Here is a 17,064-nt window from a genome sequence, read left to right as displayed (position 1 = left end):
ATAGAAATTACAGAATTGTTATATCACATGTCAGTTGTGGTAGAGATATCTAAATATCATTTATACTCACCACTACTTCAAAATATCTACTGTTAGATATGCAATTACCTCTAGATATTTTTAAGGCTTTAATAAAGAAGGCCATGTTGCCTGGCTGGCATGGCTCAACGATTGAGTGTCTACCTATGAACCAAGAGATCATGTTTCGATTCCCAATCAAGGCACATGCCCTGGTTGCAGACTTGATCCCCAGTGGGGGGCATGCAGGAGGCAACCGATCAATGATTTTCTCTCATTGTTGATTGATTCTCTCTCATCATTAATGTTTCTATCTCTATCCCTCTCCTTTTCTCTCTGAAATAAATTGCATAGATAGATAGATAGATAGAGTGAGCACCAGGTTACTATATCATATATTGGATTTAAAAAATATTTTGGCAATAGTATTTAAGCATTTAAATGAATTGCCTTAGTGTTTAAGTTTGTCTTGTGCTCCCATGTATTTTCTTTTATGCTTTTAGAAACACAATGCTGAGAGTCAAGGCTTCAGCAGACTGCTGAAGAGATCTACCGCATAAAAAGTCTAAGAACCCTGCCTGCACATCCTTGCCATCACAGGTAATTTTACATCACATGCGTCTGACATTGTTCTATCACTTTCCAAGAATGACCTCATTTATTTTTCTCTGCCCCACTATGGAGCAGGTTGGATTATTATTATTCCCATCCTCCAGGTTAGGACACTGAGACACAGAGGTGAAATAAAAAGCTAAGGTCTCATATAAATAGTGGACCTAGGAAAGGAATTCAGGGTGTCTACCCACAAAGCATGAATCAATATTATTACTATGAATTAATCAGTATTTCATTCAGGAGAAATAGTATGACCCACCTGGAGGGGACTAAGACAGGGGCGGTTGGTTACTCCCTCACCTTGCTGGGCGGTAGCAGTAAGGGAGCACCAGGCTGTGGTATTAACATGTCTTAAGCAAACTGGAACACGGACTTACTTCCAGGAATTACTTTGTTCCTTATCTCACAGCCTGAATGTATAAGCCACTGATGGGGCTTTATCTTTTAAATACAGACTTAAATATGGACAAACAGGGGCTTTATCTTTTGTATACAGACTAGTAAAACCCTTCGGAATTTACCAATTGAGCCTCTGTAATGCTTGCACTTAGTAACCTAGAATTTGGGCTTAGGCACGCAGAGTTGGGGAAAATCTATTCCAATGGCAGCCAAGCTCGGAGGCTGTGGGGGAGCTGGTAAGCGGTATTTGGGTATTTAGCTTAGTGTACAGGATCAGCACTAATTACCTGTTGAACTAACCGGTTAATGTCTCCCAGCCTCAGTTTTTACATGTATAATATAGAAAGGAAGGTATAATATAGAAAAAAAAGGTATATATATATATATATATATATAGATAGATAGATAGATAGTCAGAAATGTAAAAGGGCCTATCTTCCAAAGGTCAGAAAAAGTACATGTTGGTTTAATATAAAGAACTTGGACACTTCTGACACAGCGACAAGCATACTGTAGTCACACAATAAATGCTAAGGAGGGTGGGGTTTAAGGAAAGAGCCTGACCCTTCAGAGGTATTCAAAAGCTGACTGGATAGCGTCCGGGGGAGCTGTCAGAAAGGGTGTCAGGAAAGAAGCAGAATGTTCAGGCGCTTGTTTGGGGGTTTCTGCCCACACACAGGTCTCTGATGTACTCAAGTCCCATGATTCATTCCAAGGTGTGTACTTTGCATCAGGGAGCAACTGGCCTGGGGATGCCTGTGTGTTTTCTATTTTCCCTTTTATTGTTCAACCAGGGAAGAGTAGGAAAGTTGGGTGTATTATACCATCCTCCCCTGGGAACCTTGGCCAGTTACAGTTCAGAAGGAAAGAGACAGCTTTGATTCCATTTATCCATCTGGGACATACTTATGCTAAAAAAATATTCAGTGTTTATCTGAAATGCAAGTTGAAATTTAAGTGAGCAGACTCTGGAGGAGAAAAATAACTTGAGTGCCAAAGTACCGTCTCTAAAAATCTATACTATCGATACGTAATAAAAGGGTAATATGCTAATTAGACCAAGTCAACTGAACATCTTCCGATGACCGACTTCCTTCCAGACAAAGCCACAGTGGCGGGGGGCCTAGGCAGAGGTGATTAGGGGTGATCAAGAGGGCAAGAGAGCAAGTCTTTAGGGGCGATCAGGCCTGCGTGGAAGAGCAAGCAGTTAGAGGTGAGATCAGGCCAGCAGGGGACAGCAGTTGGGGGTGATCAGGCTGGCAGGGGAGCGGTTTTGGAGGCAATCAGGCAGGCAGGCGAGCAGTTAGGAGCCAGCAGACCAGGATCATTAGAGGGATGTTCGACTGCTTGTTTTGGGACTAAACTGGCAGTCGGACTTCCCCCGAGGGGTCCCAGATTGGAGAGGGTGCAGGCCGGGCTGAGTGACACTGCCTCCCCCCATGTACGAATTTTGTGCACCGGGCCTCTAATAGAATAATGAAATAGCAGGTACCAGATTACAGCAAAAAATAAACCAACCACACGCACACCCCACACAATTTTTGAAGAACCATTTCTTATGGGGATATGGAGATATGCTGCTTTTCAAAATAGACTCTAAGGTTCTGAAAGGAGAAATGTTATGTATGCATTTGAGCGCTCCACCAAACTCTGTAAACAATAGGTACTTGATATTCTACAATCATAGAGTGGCCAGCTACAATACAAGATTCCCAGTTAAATTTGAATTTCATATAAATAATGAATGATATTTTAGTATAATTATGTACTAAGTATTATATATGTTATGCTTACACTAAAAAAATCATTCGTTGTTTACCTAAAGTTCAAATTTAATTGGGCATCCTGCACTTTTATTTGTAAAATCTAGCCCCCCACCAGTCATTCCAACATTCTCACATCAATCCATTTGGGACTTCAACTATCCAATGAAGCTACTACCCTATAAAGTCTCTGCTCAATAACATGTATTATAGTCAAATCTTTATTAAAAAGTGCATTAAATTGCCCTGACAGGTTTGGCTCAGTGGACAGAGTGTCCACCTGCGGACTGAAGGGTCCCAGGTTCTATTCCGGTCAAGAGCACGTACCTTGGTTGCGGCACATCCCCAGTAGGGAGTATGTTAGAGGCAGCTGATCGATGTTTCTAACTCTCTATCCCTCTCCCTTCCTCTCTGCAAAAAATCAATAAAATACATTAAAAAAAAAACTTTAAAAAAAATGCATTAAATTATAAATTATCTATCAGGTACATTTTATGTACATAAGCTTTATTTACTTTTTCTTAGGTTTACAACAATGACATCATTTAAAGGAACTTAATTGTAAAACCTTAAAATCAGTAAGAAGAAAAGCTTGTTGAGAAAACTTCAGCTGGTAGTAATACTGGTGGTTTGAAGTTTAGGGACAACTTAATGAGCTTGTTTGAAGTTTGACGGACTTGCCTTGGGAACTGAGAGCTGGTCAGATCAGACAAAATCATCCAACTCAAGAATGTTCCGCAGAGCAGGATGGGCATTTACATAACATGAAAATTAAGGTTAACATGCCCATTGTCATATCATTAAGCGAGCCTCCTCCAACTCTAACTACTAACACACACACTCACTGGTCCTCCTCTTTGCATCCCTTCATGTGCAGATGAAGCGACAGCTACTGGACAGTAGAGCTGAGAACTCTGGTATCTATCACCTGTGACTGCTCTCATTTCTGGGGTTCCAGCGTTTGGGCCGCTGCTATTCTCTCCAAGCTATTGCAATACCTTAACTAGTTTCCCTATGTCTATTCACTCTCTAGCCTAGTACTTCTCAACTCTTAATTGCACATAGAATGATCACAAATTTATAAAAAACACACATGCCCTGGCCCCACCCAAACAAAATGAATCAGAATCTGTAGGGGTACAGCCCACATACATGCACAGCCAAATGCACTGAGAACTACCGCCCTACTCCAATCCATCCTTCCAAGTTCATCTCTACCCACCACAGCTGGCTGTGCTGTGTGTGGTTTCACAGTTCTTGTTTAAAACAAACAGAACATATAACAAACAAACAAAACATAAACAAGCATCACTGCTTCCCCTTTGCCTATCAAAGCAGGCTCCAATTTTATACCATAGTTCAAAATATCTCATCTCAAATCTGTCCTCCTCTCTCTTCCTACTATTCTCATTTGGGCCTCCTTCTTCCCATATATGTTCCATTCATCCTTCAAGGCCAATGTCCAATGTCTCTGCCCCCTGAGCTCTACCCGTAGGGGATGTAATCTTGCCTCCTTTAAACCTGTAGGGGTAGATTGTACCTGCCTTGGAGACATACACTGAGTGGCCAGATTATTATAATCTCCTAAACGCATAATAATCTGGCCACTCAGTGTATATCCTATATAATCCTATATAATAAAAAGCTAATATGCAAATTGTCCTTTTGACCAGGAGTTCGACCAACAGGCAGGCCGGCCAACCAACCATGTCCCTTCCCCCTGGCCAGGCTGGCCGGATATATCTTCAATATATATACTGAGTGGCCAGATTATTATGCATTTAGAAATTTAAAGATCATAATAATCTGGCCACTCAGTGTATATCCTATATAATAAAAGGCTAATATGCAAATTGTCCCATTGGCCAGGAGTTCGACAAGTAATCAGGCCGGACAACCGCCCATGCCTCTCCCTCTCCCCCCCCCCCCCAGGTTGGCTGGACCCCACCCATGCACAAATTCATGCACCAGGCCTCTAATATATATTATATATATACTGAGTGGCCAGATTATTATGTGTTCAGAGATCATCATAATCTGGCCACTCAGGGTATATGCTTTTTTCTCCTCCCTGTAATAAAGTAAACCTCTTAAGGGTAAGACTGTGCTTCATTACAGGAGCCTAGTAAAGCGCACTATACACAGGAAGTGCTCAGTAACTGGAATTCTTTTGCAAGGTGGCTTATAAAGTTTGAGTTGGTCATTTAGGAACGCTGACGTCCACCCACCCATGTTTTTTCACAATCACTAAAGTGTGAGATGGACTAGGCTTGTGCTGCCTGGCACTCAGGCTTCGGGGTTCCCGAGTGAAGAGGTAAATAAGGAAGTGATGTAAGACCAAAAGCTGGACATTGCAAGTATTTTTGACCCGCCCTGCCTGAGCCAGAGAGCCAGCTCCGCAAACTAAGCAGCAGGGAGATGGAGCGCAACTTGATGAAAGGGGGGAAAGCTGGTTTGGGCGCCAGAGAGCAAGCAGCGGCAGTGACCCGGAATGAACCTTTACAATGAAGTTTCAATGCCTGAGGAATCGAGTTGTTTTCCAGTGAAAGCGCTCAAGTTTGCCCCTGCGAGGGCTTGCAAAAAAAGCACTTGCTTGCCCATCAAGGGAGAACAGAACTTTGCAAACGGCAAAAAGAGTTGTAAACTTTCCAGAAAGTCTCCAGATTCAGCCCAAACGCTGAATGCTGGGTTTTGCTGGAAGGTGGGGGTGGGCCCAGGGGTTCCATGAGGGGAGGGGAGAGGGTGCACAGAGCAATCAAGAGAGCCATCACCAGGCCGATCCTCGAGCTAAGCTAAGCCCTCCGCGGCCTCGGCCCCTCCCGCAGTCCCGGCCACCGGAGTGCGGGACACGCGGGCGGGCGAGCGGGGCTGGGAGGCTCTGGGCAGCGCCCGGACAGCTGGATCCCAGGGGGCCCCACTTACCTGAGCGCCAGGAGCCGCTCGCCCACCAGCCCCAGCGCGATCCCCAGCAAGCTCAGTCCCACCAGCCGCCCCATGGCGCGGAACGGAGCTGGAGCTGGCGCTGGAGCTGCGGCTCGGCCGGGTAGTACTGTGGGCGGTGCCCGCGTCCGGCTCCAGGGCGCGGGCCGCTCCGCCCCGTCTGACCCCGGCGGAGGCGGGTTCCTGACTCTGGGCCGTGGCGACTCCGCCCTCGCCTGGCCCTGGGCCTGTGTCAACCCAAAGCTTACCTCCCCTGACACCTAACCCGGGACAGGGAGCCGCCCTCCCCTGCCCCAGTTTAGGCTTTCAAAGGGAATTCCCTCCCCTCCTTTCCCAAAGAGCAGGCCGCCCTGGGCCTTTCTCACTGCCCTGGTCTCCAAAGACAGTTCTCACCCCACCTGCCCCGGGAGAAGCTGGAGTCGAGTTTTAAAGATTCTTTATTACAGGGAAGGATACAGGGTCCACGTCTTGTAAATAGTTCATGTTGGAATCACTACTTTTTATGATAGGATGTGATGTGGGTGAAAGGTAAGAAACATCCAACTTTTAGTAATGCTTCATCCAGAGACATAAGGACTTGGGCGCTGCTTTTTTACCTAAACTTATGGGAATAAGGATAGTCTTTCTTTCTTCCTTCCTTCCCTTCCTATCTTCCTTCCTTCCTTCCTTCCTTCCTTCCTTCCTTCCTTCCTTCCTTCCTTCCTTCCTTCCTTCCTTCCTTCCTCCCTCCCTCCCTCCCTCCCTCCCCCCCTCCCTCCCTCCCTCTCTCTCTCTCATCTCCCTTTCTCTCTTCCCTCTCTCCCTCCTTCCCTCCCTCCCTCCCTCCCTTCTTTTTCTTTCTTTTACTTTAACAACCATAACACGAATAAAGAAAACAGTATAAAAGAGAAACTTACCCATTAAGATGGAGACGGTCATAAAAAGTGAGCAGGCCTGAAATAAGCTGCTCATGGTGCCAGTGTTTAATCGCCACCTTACGGTATGTAGGCAGAAGATGCCACAAGTGCCGAATTTCAGCTACTACCAGTTTTTTAAACAAGTAATAAATAAAAGCCACCTGGCTGGGTGGTCCAGTTGGTTGGAACATTGTCCCGTACACCAAAAGGTTAAGGGTTTGTTACCCAGTCAGGGCATATCCCTAGGTTTTGAGTTTGATGGGAGGCAAATGATCAATGTTTCTCTCACATTGGTGTTTCTCTTGCTCTCCCTTCCTTTCTCTCTAAAGTCAATAAAGATATATCCTCAGGTGAGGATTAAAAAGAAAAAAAAAAAAAAAGCAGATGCCAGTTTGCCCCTTTCCCCCACTTAGAAAAAAAAGAAAAAGACCCTTCTACTTCTGCTGTGTGTATCTCTGATTGAGTCCTAGGGGATATTAATTTATATGCATGTTAGGTACAGGACTAAATAGCTGTCCTTTGAAAGCCCAGGAGGTTTACCTTGCTTTGTGCCACCGGCCCCTCTAGCAGGCGTACAATCCTATAATATAGGGGTGTCGAACTCAATCAGAGAAGGGGCCAAAATCTAAAATCCAGCCTAAATCGCGGGCCGAATGGTTTACTGAACAGTCATAAACTGTCATTGTGATGGAAACGCAGCGGAGTGCAGTGATGACAGCACGGTGCGGGCCACATTGCAAGGCCTGGCGGGACAGATTTGGCCCTCGGGCCTTGTGTTTGACACATGTGCTATAATACATCATCTGAATACTGTATTGTGTATTCACCACCCCCAGTCAAGTCTCCTACCATCACCATTTATTCCCCCATAACCTTTTCTGCCTCTCCACACCCTCTTTCCCTCTGGTAATCACCAGGAATTTTATTGTATATAGCTTAGCAATCTTTTGAGATACCTGGGTTTATAGGCTTCACCAAGAATACAACCCAGGGTTCATGCTATTTCTTGCGCTTAAATAATCAAGTTACTGAATACAAACAAACTTGTTCTGGAACTTGTTTGTATGCTGGCAACTCCCTTCACTTGGCATGAAACACTGTTTCTCAAATAATGACATGCAACTAGTTTACAATTAGAAATGTAATGGGACTTTGGCAAAATTTCCCAAACAATAATACCTTTTGTCAGTGCTTCTTAAATGATGTGTAGTGAAGGACAGATTTTTCTTTGACTTTCGAAGTACAATGAAAATGAATTACCAGGAAGTGAAATAAATGAAGTAAAAAAAAATCAGACATACAGAAATACAAGCTCGAATCTTTTATTATTTGATTCAACAGATGTAAAATTACTTTGTCAATTTTCTATAATAGTTTCTAAATGCCTACTCTCCAATTCTCTTACTTATCTCACCATGGACCAGAAACAAAGAGTCCACTGACTAAAAATGCTCCTTGGAGCACACTGTCAGTGGACTGCCTTTCATGACTGTACTTCTAACTCTTTAAACTTCTCTGCAGCATGTTATAAAATACAGTGTTCCTGGTAATGCCTGAAATAAATGACTCATGATTATGGCCATTTTATATCCTATGTGTTAGGGAGCTGGTCCCTCCAGATCCCTTTTATTTCCTTCCTCTCCTTACCTCTGTTTTAAAAATGGGGCAAATCCTTTAACCCCAAAATACCTTCAAGGGATGTTATAAAGGATCATTATTACCAGTAAAAGAAAGATTTGCTTTGTAAATGCTTCCCTCTAGGGCTTCTCAGATGGTAAAGGAGACCCCCCCCCCCGCCCCCACTCCACCTCCCCCACACACACCCGCTCACACTCCAAGCCATTTTCTCAGACTTTCAATACATTAAAAAGTGAAGATAAGAACAAACAGAAAAATGATTGCATATATTTTTTAATATTTATAGTTAACAAATTAATATTCTTCAATTATTAGTTTGAACAGTGTGAATTTGTTGTTTATAGAAAACACACACAAATATAAAATATAATTGAGTATGCTAGCTACAAATAATTATGCAATTTATTTTAAAAAATACTTATTTCTGGTTTACTATAGGAGTGGTCCAGTAACAGAACTCAGGTTTAAAATGAATGAGTTTTTCAGTTGTGTCAATGTATCTTTATGGCAGAATAATAATAAAAAAAAATTCTATGATAATGCTGAAAGTCAACCAGATGCTCCACCCGCCCCTGCTAGACCCAAACCTATTTCTACAGGAGGCTGTAGGATTGGTCTTCCAGGAGCAGTCAGACCCTGAAGGGAGAGGAATGAGGGCTAAAAACACTGGGAGAGAGAAAAATCAGGGACATCAAGGACAAAAACTTTCACTTTCCTTCATGGGCTGTCTATGAGATGGCCTGAACTCTAGAAAATATATGCATGTTTTCCAATGTAGCAATAATGTTTCTAGATTTTGTTTTTGTTTTTGTTTTGTTTTTTTAATGGACTGCACTTACAATTCTTTCAGAATAACCACCACAGCTATTATGAATTGAACATTTCCTATTCCATACATTTTTTAAAAATATATTTTATTGGTTTTGTACAGAGAGGAAGGGAGAGAGATAGCGAGTTAGAAACATCGACGAGAGAGTCATCGATCAGCTGCCTCTTGCACACCCCCCACTGGAGATGTGCCCGCAACCAAGGTACATGCCCTTGACCGGAATCGAACCCCGGACCCTTCAGTCCCCAAGCCTACGCTCCATCCATTGAGCCAAACCGGTTTCGGCTATTCCATACATTTTATATCTACCACCTCATTAAATCCCCATATCAACCATGTGAATTAGGTACTATTATTATTTCAATTTATGAGTGGTGAAACTGAGGCAAGAGCTTAAGGATCTTGTCCAGGATTACATGCTTGGAAAATGATAGAACCAGATGTAACATAAGAATACCCACATTTCCACCTTGGATCTATCTTTTGCTAATTATCAAATTAAAAAGTTGCTATTCCTTTGCTATCCACAGCAAGAACAGAGATGAATGAGCAGGTGGTGAGAATTGTAGAAACCCATCTCTTGTCAAGTCTTGTCACTGGTGAAGGGGTTCTTGTTCTCCCTCAAGATAGAAATCAGAAGAGGTGGCAAAACAGATTCAAAAAAGAGGTTTACTGAAAACAAGGTGGAGGGAAAGGGGAGAGGGGGCATCAAGGGAACATACACTAATGGAAGGACGTCTGCCGGAACTGCTGGGTTGGGCTTATGTAGGGCTAGGTTCTTCACACAGGCGCGGACATTTCTGTGCTTCCCAGGCGCCAGTGCTGGAGTCTCCCACTGCAGGTGCAGAGCGAAGCTCTTCAGGGAGTGCTGAAAGAGAAACTTTAAACTTATTTAGGAGAGGTTTAAAAAAAAAAAAATAACTGCCATCCGGTTTGTGTATTGACCCAAGAATTAGCTGGATTCCTGGTCAGGGTTCAATCCCCAGTAGGAGGCATGCAAGAGACAGCTGATGATGTTTCTCTCTTATCGGGGTTTCTATCTCTCTATCCCTCTCTTTTCCTCTCTCTCTAAAAATCCATAAAAACACTAAAAAATAAATAAACAAATGCAGAGTATTCCCTTCCATTTAAAAGAGGCCCAGCTGCTGCAGTCTTTTTCGCCACAAGGGTTCAGGAATCAGGAGAAGGGGTTGTGACGTAAATGAATTGAGAGACTAGACAAGAAATATAAATTTGGAAGGCATGGGGGAAAGCCAGGCAGAAATTTAGCTCTAGTGACTAAGCTCTCAGAATCTCTGGACCCACGCTTTTTAAACACATTTTGCCTTTAGCAAAGCAGATATACATATCAAAGGTAAGGTTTGCTAAACAGTGAAGGATTATCAGATTAGGGGAATTGCCTTCAGCTGTTCGAGCAGCAGGTAATAACATGCAGATTTTCAGCCCTGCTGAAAGAGTCCATTCAACATTTTGAGGACTTCTTGCATTTAGTATGACCCACTGGACTTACATTCCAGCACCCAGCCTGTCTCACTCTCATGAGAGCAAGTCTTTAAAACTACCTTGCTTTTGCCAAAACCGGTTTGGCTCAGTGGATAGAGCATCGACCTGTGAACTGAAAGGTCCCAGGTTCGATTCCGGTCAAGGGCATGTACCTTGGTTGCGGGCACATCCCCAGTAGGGGGTGTGCAAGAGGCAGCTGATTGGTGATTCTCTCTCATAGATGTTTCTAACTCTCTATCCCTCTCTCTTCCTCTCTGTAAAAAAAATCAATAAAATATATTAAGTAAACATTTTTTAAAAAGGGGGTGTGCAAGAGGTAGCTGATAGGTGATTCTCTCTCATCGATGTTTCTAACTCTCTATCCCTTTCTCTTCCTCTCTGTAAAAAATCAATAAATATATTAAATTAAAAAAAATACTACGTTGCTTTTTATGTTTCCTCTACCTGCTAGCATTACACCAGTTAACATTTATTGAGCATATTCTGCATCTCCAAGCAGTAATTGGGAATTCAAAATAAAGGAGGCACATTTTCCTGCCTTGTGCGAGGTCATAGTCTAGTGAGAAAGAGAGGCCGCTGGACAAACATATGCGGTGTTCCATGTCAAAGGCTAAGAACTTCGATCTGTATTCTGTTTGAGAAGGGAGAAACAGCTGCGTTTTACAAAGGTCATTTCGCTGGCTGTGGGAAGGTGAGTTGGAGTAGATTTCCCAAGTCTACTAGAGAGAAGTTACAGATCTGAACAAGGCAGAGGCAGTGGGGAGGGAGAGGAGTAGGAGACTGAAGGAATTTTAGAAGTTGAATGAATAGAAATGGTGACTAACATGATTTGGGGGAAAGGAGAAGGTGAAGATGACTTGGTTTGTTCAAATGGGCAAGTGGGTATACACTAACTGGGATGGGGTGGCAGGGAGAGGAAGGATTGAAGAGCACATTTGATGCAACGAAAGCCCAGCAGACAATTTCAGGCAAGTTCTGGTTCTCGGGATTGAGGTCTTGTATGGACATGGGGACTTGTATGGATAGAAACACTGATGAGAGGGAAACACCATCCTCAGCAGAGAGTGCAGCATACAAAGCAGATGGCCTTCAGGGAGGTTCAAGGTTGTCACCTGAAGTGAAATGGTACATGTGAAGGTCCTAAATGCTTTGTGTGAGTGTTAGTGGTTAAAGGCAGGCTGAAAAGTGGGGAGTGAGATGAAGAATTAGGAATTGAACCTAGTTTAGGGATTGCCTTAAACTAGGGAGAGTAGACCCTGGTATGGAGATGGCCGCTTGGCTTGCCTTTTCTCCTGAATCTGGATGGGGCTTTGAAGTTGCATCAGAAACTCACTTCCTGTCCACAGAGAATGAAACCCGTTTGCTCCCCATCCCTAGGGACTGGAAACCACGTAGAAGATGAAGGTGGAAAAATTGCAAAGAAATCTCCAGAGTTAGTTGTGCTTGACCTAAAATAGCCCCTCTCCTAGCCTTTACATCTCCTCTGGCCGGAGGGAGAAGAGAGCCCAGGGTCATGCTTCTGACAAGAATTCTCTTTTCGGCACTCTCTGCCTCTCCTCCAATATCTGTGTCACCTCATTAGAACCTTTATGAATATGATATGCGATCACCATGAGACATCCAGGCTCCCTAGTAACTGTCATCCTTCAGATTCTCTTTCTTTATGGCTGTGTCCTTTCTCCCATCTCTCTATTCCCAACCCCAACTTCCCAAACTCTTTTGTTGTGTCCTCTGGAACTCATTGTCAGTCATAACAAAATCATCTTATAAACATGTGTCCTCAGCATCTTCTCTAAACATTCTCTTCAACTTTCTGTGTTATGTACTGACCTCTAACCCTGGGACACTTTCCTATCTGTCCTAGAAGGTTCTTGCTCTTGGCTCACAGTCAACCCCTTTTATACTACATTGTGAATATTCTCGGTGATTTAATCATCCACATGTATAACCTTTCCAGACCCAACTCTTTTGTTCCACGGGCCCCTTTCTGCCAATGGCTTGATCACCTAGGTCTATGGTGATACTTTAAGATGTTGCTATTGCCGGTAATTACACCACCTCCAGAATCTCAATTTTAGAGTATCATTTTACAATCACCACCTCTCATCTTTTTAGCTCCCTCCTTCTGGTACTCCTCTTTCACACTGTTTGGATGTCTGACTTCTTTTTTAAAAACCATTGCTTTTCACGACATACTAACTCCATTTAATTCCCCTTTGCACAGTGCCAGCTATTTATAATGTGATGTTATACTGAATTAGCATAGGCATTTGTCAATACAATGTAGTATACTGTAACTATATATATTCTTCCTAAATTCTGAGGGCATCCATATAATCTTATCCAGTAAGAACTGGTGAAAAACTATTCTGGCATTTTCTTCAAGTAGAGGAGTTTTCTGAAAAACATATAATTTCCTTCTTGAAGTGCCCCTGCATGCCCTTTGTTCTTTGTTGTGGTGAACAGCTTTGACTCATACAGCAGGAAGTAGAACTGGACCTGCCACAGGAAACAAAGGGAGAACCTCAGGATGGATTTTAGTTTTAGACAGAGACTGAAGGCTCATTCAAAGAAATATCCGAGGGACAGAAGTAGAGATTAGCCAGCTGACTGTCGGATTCTGACAGTAGGCCTTGACATTGTCAGGGACATTGTGACCTGACTACAGCCTGGTCAAGAGGACAGGCCAGTGTCTTAAAGAGTGGCAGCTGAAAGCAACCATTGTTGGGGTCAGAGAAGGGACAGCAATGGGCAGTAGGAGAGGCCAAGAGCTGTCTCCGGAGAGGGCGATGTTTTAAACACCAGGACACTGCTCCCTTGGTTAATGCTCCCATTTCCAGAAACACCCTTTCCCCTTTGCTCATGAACTATGTGTGCACAGCACAGATGAGCAGGAGGAATTTAGATTTTATTATCTATTCTTTTAGAAGCGTAGAACCTTAAGGAATTATTTTGGAGACCTATTTCCTTCTCTGCCTTTCATTTATTGTTTTTCTGCGAGCAGTGTTTTATTATCATTATTTCTTTTTCAGCCTGTACATTTTCTTTTATTATTTTATATTTCACAGAAGCTATCGAACTTGAATTTGTCTGGATGCCTTAGGGGGAAGATGAGCTCACTTTTAGTGTGGAAATTGCAGGGCTGGCCAATTCCTTTCTTTCAGACACAGATAGTGGTTATCATACAGGTTGACCTAACACGCTATGATGTAAAAGCACACTGGCTGTTTACACAAAGTATGATTAATTGCAGAGCCGGAGCAAGGCTGCTAAATTAAGTCCTCAGTATTCTTTGTAACCTGTGATTCATATCTGATAATTTCTCTTACATTCTTTGACACTGATACACATGTATAAACCTGTCTCTTTAATGTATTTGAAAACTTGTGCAAGCCCATTCTCACAGAATCTAGTCCAAAGATTCCTCAGCATGAAGTTCAGGCATCACCTAAGCTCAGTTCTATCACCCTTCTTTCTTGCTTACTTGGAATTCTCCACCTCTGCTCTGTGTCTTCTCTCTCTCCTCTCCACCCTGTGGTATGCAGCACCCAAAGAACTAGCCAGATAATTAATGCATATGGCACTGAAGATTCAGGTAGTGGGGGATGGAGGAGAGTCACATCCCAGCTCAACCAAATGCAAGTTGTTATTAAGTATCCCTATCATGCCTGCCCTTGTTCTAGTTCTCACACATCTCCATCCCTGGACACCTTTTTCTGGTCTTAGTTCTTTTTTTGTGCCCAGTTATCCCAATCCATTTATCCAGTCTCTCTCTCTCTCTCTCTCTCTCTCTCTCTCTCTCTCTCTCTCTCTCTCTCTCTCTCTCTCTCTCTTTCTTCCTTCCTCCCTCCCTCCCTCCCTCCCTCCCTCCCTCCCTCCCTTTCTCCCTTCCTCCCTTCCCCCCTCCCTCCCTCCCTCACAAAGGACAAAAACAGGATTCTTTTTTTTTTTTTTATTGCCCCAGGGGAGCACTGAAGAATGTTTCTCTATAAATCCCTATTGCCCTTTCATAGATTAATTGTATCTAACATCCTATGTGGGAACAAAACTGATCTTTATTGCCAGAATCCCTAGACACTGCCCTCTGTGGTGGTGGTGGGGTGTGGCAGCCACTGGCCACCTAGGATTCCTGCAGAATTAAGTTCTGCCCAGAAATTGGGTGTCTCACCTGGATAGCCTGGGACTTCAAGGCTTAACTTAAAGGAAAATTGGGTCAAATATTTCAGCTCCTGGCTCTGGTTTCCAGGTCACAGTGGGGCTGTCTCCTGATCCAGGCAAGTTTTTATAGATAATTTAAGCAATGAGTTTTGTAATCCTATTAGGTATTACTAAAGCTTTAGCCATGGAAGACAAAATGTACTAATGATGTTTTTCTTAAGGGAAAAAAGAAAATTTAAATCCCATAATTTTACAACCTAATAAAATGGTCTAAGCACAAGTTTTTAACAGATAATAGAAATATGAAGTAAATGTCTCATTTTCCAGGAACTTTTGTGTACCCGCTCCAGTGTTGCCTATTTGTTCTTTAGGACAGGACCATAGATAATAATTTTAAAGGGACCTTGTTCCAAGGATACTTGGCTTCACTATTAGGACCCTCCCAGCTTTGCCCTAAAATGCAATCCTTATGCCAGGGATTTGAACCTTCTCTTTGTTCTGCCTTCTCTTCCAGATCACACCCTAAAGCCTACAATTTCACACCTAACCTGGCTGCAGGTTCTTTTGCTAGCAAACAAACCAAGAGACCTAGCTCCTCCTTTAGCTCTTTAAAAATAAGTGTTTCCATCTTGAAAAATATGGCCTTGTGTGTCAATAGCTCGCCATCTCAGAGCTCCTTTTCAATCATGCTTTCCTATATCTTTCATTGACATTCCTTAAATTATAGGATGTTTCACCCCTCACCATGGTAATATTGACAATACAACTAAACACTCAATGGTGGCATCAAAATTATATTCTGAGTCTTAGTTGTATTTTTTAGTTTTACCCATTATATAGAGCCCCTCAACTGGGGAGGTGGTTGTAAACAGTAGTGCTAGGACAGTGGTCGGCAAACTCATTAGTCAACAGAGCCAAATGTCAACAGTACAACGATTGAAATTTCTTTTGAGAGCCGAAAATTGACTTTTGCACATGGGCCACAAAGTTTCAATTGCACTGTACGTGTGTGCCTGCATGTGGTAGTTTGTGGAAGAGCCACACTCAATGGGCCAAAGAGCCACATGTAGCTTGCAAGCTACAGTTTGCCGACCATGGTGCTAGGAGAATGGCTTTGAGTTCATCTCAAAAGAGTGAAGTTTACTCCCTTTGTCACAGAGTTGGAAGTACATATGTTGACCCTGAATATTGAACCCAAATGGGTACACATAACTTGACAAAGGACTTGCTTTAATTTATTTTTACTTACACAAGAAACACAGGAATACTTTCCCATAGCAAAATATTCAAAAGTGACTGATAAAATAAAAACCTTCCTGACCTTTTTATGAGGGAAAACATCTTTCTTTGTTTTGTATGTATTCTTTTCTTTGTCTATTATTTTCTTATATTTGTATCTATAGAAACGTAAGGTATTAATGTGTGTTTACTAAACAATATTGTCAATTCACTTTTTTTTAATTTTATGCCTTGAGGATGGCTTTCTGCTATAGAAAACACATTCCAGAGATATCTTTGGTTTTATTTTTTAATTTTTTAAAATATATATATTTTTTATTGATATTTTACAGAGAGGAGGAAGGGAGAGAGATAGAGAGCTAGAAACGTCGATGAGAGAGAAACATCGACCAGCTGCCTCTTGCACACCCCCTACAGGGGATGTGTCCGCAACCACTGTACATGCCCTTGACTGGAATTGAACTTGGGACCCTTCAGTTCGCAGACCGACACTCTACCACTGAGCCAAACCGGTTTTGGCGGTATCTTTGGTTTTAAAAATTAGTAGTATATTAAAGTTTATGAAACCTAGATCTTAGGTGTAAGGTAGAGCTTACAAATCTTATTATTCTGTTCATAGAAAATTTTAATAATCACTTGTAAGAGGCCTTTTATTAATATTATATCTTATTTATTTAAATACATTTATAACATATAGATCAGTAAATCACTTATACAACATCATATTGATTATAATTTTTTAAAAAATTTTTTTTGATTTTTTAAAAAATGGAAATGTGTTCTTATAAATGTCTGTTGTGCAGATATCTAAGAGCTTATTTGGGGTGTATCCCTAAGAGTAAAATTGCTGGGTCATGCAATACATGTACTGTCTACTTTCTTAGGTATTTATAAATTACACTCCAAATAGGTTACACGAGTTTACACTTTGGGTATAAAAACATCAATTTTTCTTTATCCTTATTTGCCAGTTTGATGGATGATTTAAATACAGGATGGGGCAGAAGTAGGTTTACAGTTGTGAGTAGGTTTACAGCAATGTGAATATATTTTCCTCTAATATTTA

The 17,064-nt window shown here is 42.3% G+C and overlaps 1 protein-coding gene and 1 long non-coding RNA gene across 4 annotated transcripts in view; one reads left to right on the top strand and one right to left on the bottom strand.

Annotated features, from left to right (window-relative positions):
- The window catches only part of LOC118714281, a 28,439-nt gene extending 24,821 nt beyond the window's left edge, over window positions 1-3,618 (top strand). Inside the window, exons 3-4 of the long non-coding RNA XR_006740973.1 lie at window positions 522-618; window positions 3,321-3,618. This is a non-coding gene — a long non-coding RNA (uncharacterized LOC118714281). The remainder of the gene's footprint in view (window positions 1-521; window positions 619-3,320) is intronic.
- Window positions 1-5,903, bottom strand: part of PON2 (paraoxonase 2) — a 30,448-nt gene extending 24,545 nt beyond the window's left edge. Inside the window, exon 1 of one of the 3 annotated variants that reach the window (XM_036429381.2) lies at window positions 5,718-5,903. In XM_036429381.2, coding sequence (XP_036285274.1) covers window positions 5,718-5,791 — 74 coding nt within the window. In that variant the 5' untranslated portion in view covers window positions 5,792-5,903. The remainder of the gene's footprint in view (window positions 1-5,717) is intronic. The other 2 variants (XM_036429380.2, XM_036429382.2) reach the window with 2 other exon arrangements.
- Between the last annotated feature and the right edge of the window lie 11,161 nt (window positions 5,904-17,064).

This window comes from Pipistrellus kuhlii, unplaced genomic scaffold (genome assembly GCF_014108245.1).
Source record: "Pipistrellus kuhlii isolate mPipKuh1 unplaced genomic scaffold, mPipKuh1.p scaffold_m20_p_10, whole genome shotgun sequence".
Taxonomy (NCBI): domain Eukaryota; kingdom Metazoa; phylum Chordata; class Mammalia; order Chiroptera; family Vespertilionidae; genus Pipistrellus; species Pipistrellus kuhlii.
The sequence above is the reverse complement of the archived record's forward strand: the minus strand, read 5'-3'. Positions and strand labels throughout refer to the sequence as shown.